Below are 6,912 nucleotides of genomic sequence, written 5' to 3'. Positions count from 1 at the left end.
GTCAAGCTACATGCTCAACCCACCAAGAAACAGCCCATGTTTAAAAAATAAAGTTATACTTTAATAACACAATAATAATAATTATTGCAACTATGAAAAGGAAACATCAAAACATAACAGCAAAAAAACTGCCATCCAAAACTACTACTCCCTCTTCCACTGAGAATTATAAATACTTGTTTTTGTTAAGTGTGAATACTGAGAGCATGCAGAACCATCTATCTTGCATAGATGCAGTTATCCTACTATAATAATAAATTTAAAAAAAAGCTGTGACTGCTATGTCTCACAGCAGAAGACAGGTGGCGCCCTTGTGTCCATGAATAAGCAGAAATGCTGCTCTCTGTTTTTGCTGAGTGTCACACAGAAGAGACACTGACCTGATTTTGAAGTCGCAGGGCTTCATCCATCAGCCCTTATGGACCTTTTTAATAACATGTATCTGCGGTTAGGTACCACTAAGATATAATCATTCTTAGGCTATTTTAGTTTAGTGTTTCCATCACCTGCCTGCTCTGGAGAGGAGAGGAGGGAGGGATATTGAGCATCTCTCAGCCTCCGCCCGCCTCTGTGTCTCTGTGGAGAGACGTGGAGAGACGGAGAACCGCAGACCGACAGGAGGACAGACACAGAGAGACACAGAGGGGCGATGGCCGCGGATGGAGTCTGCGGGGACTCGGTGGATCAGTACCGGGCCGAGGTGGAGCGGCTCACCCAGGAACTGGCCGAGGCGAACCGGGAGAAGATCCGGGCTGCGGAGTGCGGACTGGTTGTCCTGGAGGAGAACCAGGCGCTGAAGCAGAGGTATGCAGACCTGGAGATCGACCAGGACACTCTCAGAAAGGAGTTGGAGCAATTACAGGAGGTAAGAGAAGGAAGCTGCTGTTGCGCTTCTTTTTTTTTTTTTGCAAGCGCACTGCGGTGTGCAGGTGTTGGCTGCACCGCCTCAGTGCGTGTCCACCTCACATTTAAGTGATGTCTTGTTTGTTGCGTTAATACTCACGCAGCGGGTGTCTGTGGAGTCTGTGGAGGGGGAGACAGCAGGGGTCCTTATGTTTTTGGGTGGTTTCCCAGCAAAATGAGAGGTTTTAATCAATGTAATTTAGCTGAAAATCCTTCAATTGGTGCATGGCTATATCAGTGTCTATTCCCATAATGCTATATGGTTCCATCCTTCATGAATAAGTTATCCTCAAAAAGTGAATAATTGATGCTGTTTTTGTGCAGTGAATCTATAGGCACTACAGCACTACAGCACTGGACATTGCAATATCTGTATTGCAAGCTCAGGACTCTGCAAGAACCTGCAAACACCCCACACCATTGTGTTTCATTGTTTCAAGATTCCTTCTCTGTGTGTGTGTGTGTGTGTGTGTGTGTGTGCATAGCAACAGTCATCACTTTCCTTTTGGTGTTTTGCCAAGATTTATATATATTTTTTTCAGAAATCCCTTAGTAATTGGATCTTCAGAGTCCACCTCAGTTTGTGCGGTGGCTCAGTTGTCCACTGAGATAAGGATTTCCATCAAGAATGTGCAAAGATACGAGGACGTCGAGACTTACTCTGAAGATGGAGGTTTTTCTAGAGTACACGTGTATTTACTCCTGTACCAAAATGCTGTGCTGTTGATGCATTATCTGTATACAAGTCTGACAACTTTAACAATCCACAAATCAAAGATTTAAAAGGTATAATATGCAGGAATTTTTCTAAAATAAAATGTTCTTTTTTCTTCTTATTTGCGTACGACAAAGAGCCTTTGTGCCCCCACGTGGGGGTGTAACCCCCAGCCAATAAGCAGGGTGTGCAGGCCATTCAGGTCGTCAAATAACACGGCTTTGTCACACCCCTTGACGTCTGATACCGAGGCACAAGTCCCCCCTTACTCTGTCAGATGCAAAGCAGCCGTATTTGATGGATGAGAACGGGTTGTTACATTGCTGTGAGTTTTTATGTGCTTCAGTTTTTCCCCTGCTCCTCTGTCTTTCCTCTTCTGTGTGCTGCTATCGGTGTGTTATAGTTTGACCGAGGCACACACACTGAGCAGAGAAGCAGGATGAAGCCTGCCATCGGCTGCATTCAATCATAATACGGCACCTTCCTGCAAGGTTATGCGGAGGTGCAGGTGTGTTTATTTGTGTTTTAGAACGTGACTGCCGGGAAACAATCAGAAAATAATGTTTTGTTTCTCTTATTCACTGCTTTGTTCTCACTAACACCGCTCCCCATCTTCATTCACTCTATAGCTCACTCGACCATTGCTGCTGCTCTTTCTCCCTCTTGGCTTGTTGAGCCGAGGAGGAGGGGCCGACTTTGAATGGTGTGTGTTTACAAACACCAACTGACATGTGCAACATATGTAATATTATTAATATACAGCAAGGAATCTCTGTTTGTCTGTATGTCCTTAGCATATCTTGAGAACCACTCATTTGATCAACTTCACACTTGGCGGGTGTATCGCTGGGGACCCCATGGTGCAATTTGGACACGGGACACATTCAATATTAACAAAATATAAACATAACATAATATAAACATAACATAAACAAGCGACTGGTGCTCTGTGCAGCAGTGGAGGTGGGGAAATCTCATCTCTGCAGACTGAGATGAGCATGTCGTCCGCAGCGGGCAGACCAGGACTCTGCAGTTCACTTTTGCTGCTGGATCCTGGATATACTAATGTTATAACCAAACTCTTTTTCACTTCCCTGGAGTCAACAAGCGATGAGCGATTCTTGACTTTGCTGCAAGCAGCACTTCCTTGGGGCCAAGCAATCAGCCCACTACAAATAGTCACGAGCCCCCGACAACGCTGCAAGCAGCAATACCGGGAGGCTACCGGGAGTCATCCATCGGCCCGTTCCGAACGGGCACGCCACATACGGGCACGCCACGAACGGGCACTGCACTAGGGCCTTTAAAGTGAAGGAAATCGCTGTGTGATCCCCCCGGAATAATAGGCCACACTGGCTGTGTTAATACAGTACATTCAGTCATTAATGCATACAGGCATACAGTAATAACAGGCAGATGCTGACGGGGCTCAGAGCTCAAGGTCACTTATGGAGATGCTGTAAAGCCAAAGAGCCTATAGAGAAGGAGCTGAACGAAGGCTATGTTTTTGTGCATGTGTGAAAGGGAAAAGGGACATTTGCTCTTTACTGCCAACTTTCGTCAACTTTCACTTTCATCATTATTTATAGAGTGTCATCTCTCATCATGCGTACACCTGGCACTTTGGTATAAGATAAAAGTTGCTCAGTCACAAGACAATTTTTGAGAAAGGGTTAAATGTTTTAAACAAGGGTTTAAAAATGTGTAAATTCCGTGTTAGAAAAAACAAATGAATTAAATTAAGAAAGGGAATATTGTCATTCTTTATGACAATGAATATTCTGGGTGTGTGTTTTAGTTATTTTTATTGAGTTCAAGAGTGCTCTCTTATCAGATACATAGACAGTGGTTGAAAAAAATTAAGTGTACTTAAGTACAGTTTTGAGATACTTGTATTTCCATTTTATGGCACTACCGAATATTTCTCCTCCACTACATTTTAAAAAGAAATATTGTACTTTTTTACTTAACTACATTTATCTGGCAGATTAAAAGTTCACAAAAACAACATACACTTATAAAATACAATGCATTGTAGAAGATGAAACCCTTTTTGGATTGTGACTGAATAAATAAAAGCAGTGTCTGGTTGGGGCCTCTTGTCACGTTTCAGATATCTATGATTTGTTCGCAATTCCACCAATGTCCAATCATTAACACAGCAAAGATTACAGAAAAGTCCAAAAAAGGACTACAAATTTGTGTAGCAGAATGTTGTTTTTCTTCTCTCCTCTCCCATTAACATCTCATGAAAATGTATTTAGTTTACATTTATAAACCAAGCATGGTATTTTACATTTCAAATATAAACTGTCAGTGATGTCTGGTGGACAAATAAATGTCTTTATTTCATGTTTTTACTCTGCCTAAGCTAGTTCAAAAAAAAAATTGGCATGGCCATTTTCAAAGGGGTCCCTTGACCTCTGACCTTAAGATATGTGAATAAAAATGGGTTCTATGGGTACCCACGAGTCTCCCCTTTACAGACATGCCCACTTTATGATAATCACATGCAGTTTAGGGCAATTCAGCACACTGACACACTGACAGTTGTTGTTGCCTGTTGGGCTTGAGTTTGCCATGTTATGATTTGAACATATTTTTTATGCTAAATGCAGTACCTGTGAGGGTTTCTGGACAATATTTGTCATTGTTTTGTGTTGTTAATTGATTTCCAATAATAGATGTATACATACATTTGCATAAAGCAAGCATATTTGCCCACTCCCATGTTAATAAGAGTAGTAATACTTGACAAATCTCCCTTTAAGGTACATTTGAACAGATAGAAAATGTGTGTTTAATTTGCGATTAATTGTGATTAGCTATGGACAATCATGCGATAAAATATTTAAATCGATTGTCAGCCTTAATATATATATTTAGCGAATTTTTTAAAATCATAACATCACATGCTCAGCCTATGTGGCAGGCAGCACTCGCCGTGTTACATTATGGACATATGGTTTTATATTTACATCTGTCGCTTTCTTTCTCATGCCCTTTTATTCCACCGCTTGACTAGTTGAGCATTTTGTTTTGACTCGCATGCAGGATCAGAATGATCTTTGTGCGGCTCGCAGCAGCATGTTAAGATAAAGAGACAGCCTGACACAGCCGGCAGCAGAGCCCTGTCCAGCTGATATCTCTCACACTTATGGATTAATGCATGATGGGTGATGTGGCAGATAATATGGAGAATATGATGAGACAGAGAGGAGAAAGAAGCTATCACACATTTTGTCTGTGTAGGAGAGGGAATTGGGGCGAAAAAGACGAACAACAAGAGGCAAAGAGTGTGACTTTATAGAGCGTTTTATAGCCTCATATTCCTTCTAAAAGTTAAGATACAATAGACCTATCACAATTACCAGAATGGTGGATGTGCCTGCTATACTGCAGCTACCAGTTGCTGGATCCTTCTCAGTATCGAAGGATCATGTAGTCTCTTAACATACAATATGGTGCTTTGTGCCTTTTCATTGATACTTTTGCATCATTTGTAAATCCTGTGTAGTAACATATCAGCTATAACTCTGCCATTACAGTAGCAGTGCTCTTTGTTGTGATCTGTCATCCGTTAACATCTGCACCCATTGTATTCTCTGCTTCCCCACCTGCCTGTCTGTCCGTCTCTCTGTCTTTGCTCTCTCGCCTGAGAGAGGGGAACATTTTCCGGAGGTGATATTACTTCCACAGAAAAACACGTCCTGCTTCCTATCTGTCTGTCGCACGTTTATGAATATGAGACAGAGTAGCAGAGTGCAAACCTGCCACTATAATAAAATCAAATCTACTCCCGCCGTGCTCAGGAGAGGTGCTTTGTAAAAGGGCATTGAGACTGCAAATGGAAAATAGAATTGCTTCTGGGATTGAGTGGCCTATTCGTGAATAACTGTTGTTTATCTGTCTCACCATCCTTTTGTTTTTCTTTTATTTGAGAGTAGGTCGGTTTCGTCCAGTCGGTGATAATTTTTCAAAACTTTAAATAAGTATGTCTTACCAGATATTGAGTTATTTATATATATGCTCTAAACAGACAACAGACTGCTGTATCATATATGTGAAAATAATCACTTCATGCCTGAAGCATGTATTTTACCATTGATTTGTTTATGCCATTGTGTGTGCAGGTGTGTAGGTGCAAGCTGGCCAGATTTGCATGCATGTTTGCATATGTTCTGTGGTGACACATATGTTCCACATGCATTGGTTGTCTGCCCTCAGTCCGTACCCAGCTGGTGAAGAACAACGAACTAGAGCACTCCTTGTACTTCACACACAAATGTAATCTCTTTATGCCAAACTTGGCACATTTGTATCTGGTTGTGTTTTGTATCCAGCTATGTTTAATATCAGCCACATGAAATGACAAAAAAAGGCCATGATGATAGGGACAAACAGACCAACATCCGCCAGTGGAAATCTGGGCTGCGACTATTGATTAATTTCATTATTAATTAATATGCCGATTATTTTCTCCTCTCACAATTTCCCAGGACCTGAGGTGACATTTTCAAATGGCTAATTTTGTTCGACCAATGGTCCAAAACCCAAAAAGATTCATTTCTGCAATTTCTCCCACTTGAATTATTGTCATTCTCGCTTTAAAAATTGCATTAAAAAAAAATACTATTAATCGATTATTAAAATACTTTCTGAATCATTTTATAAAATCTACAATACAGACAAAGATGTTTTTGAAAATTCCTCATTGCCTCTTTGTTTGTCTCCTCAATTGAACTAATACTAACTAACTAATATGTCTTTGCACTGTATAAGAAGTGGATGTAGTCACCATGACATCACCCATTAGTTTGTGGACTGCCGTTTTGAAGCCTTGAGTTTGGCATTTTGGCCGTCGCCATCTTGTTTTTTTGCAACCAGAAGTGACACAAGAGGGTGGGGTTAAGCAGAAGCGAACACTAAATAAGACATTTTTAGGCGACCAAAATGTAACCAAAAGTTTAAGATGAAAGCCCGGAGAACTCCCAGACCGGACAACACTGTCACTCACAAGGAAGCCATGCACGCCTTAAAGCATACCCTGCTTTATGGTCTATTTGATTATAAATGGGACCATAATTTACTAAATGAACATCATGCTGTGTTGAAGACTTGAAATTAGCGATTGGGACCATAAACTTATGTTTACAATGTTTACTGAGGTAATAAAATCAAGTGAGAAGTAGGGTCATTTCCTCATAGATTTCTATACAATCAAACCTCCTTTTGCAACCAGAGGAGTCCCCCCTGCTGGCTATTAAAAAGAATGCAAGTTCAAGGCACTTCAG

At 41.1% G+C, this 6,912-nt stretch overlaps 1 protein-coding gene across 7 annotated transcripts in view; it reads left to right on the top strand.

Moving 5' to 3' along the window:
• The first annotated feature begins 229 nt into the window (after positions 1–229).
• Positions 230–6,912, top strand: part of bicd1a (bicaudal D homolog 1a) — a 43,313-nt gene continuing 36,630 nt past the window's right edge. For 2 of the 7 annotated variants that reach the window (XM_037768566.1, XM_037768567.1), the window contains exon 1: positions 235–865. In XM_037768566.1, coding sequence (XP_037624494.1) covers positions 650–865 — 216 coding nt within the window. In that variant the 5' untranslated portion in view covers positions 235–649. Of the gene's footprint in view, positions 866–6,912 lie in introns of all 7 variants that reach the window. The other 5 variants (XM_037768563.1, XM_037768564.1, XM_037768565.1 and 2 more) reach the window with 5 other exon arrangements.

Source organism: Sebastes umbrosus, chromosome 4 (genome assembly GCF_015220745.1).
Source record: "Sebastes umbrosus isolate fSebUmb1 chromosome 4, fSebUmb1.pri, whole genome shotgun sequence".
Lineage (NCBI taxonomy): Eukaryota > Metazoa > Chordata > Actinopteri > Perciformes > Sebastidae > Sebastes > Sebastes umbrosus.
Note: the sequence above shows the minus strand (reverse complement) of the source record. Positions and strands in the feature narration are given on the sequence as shown.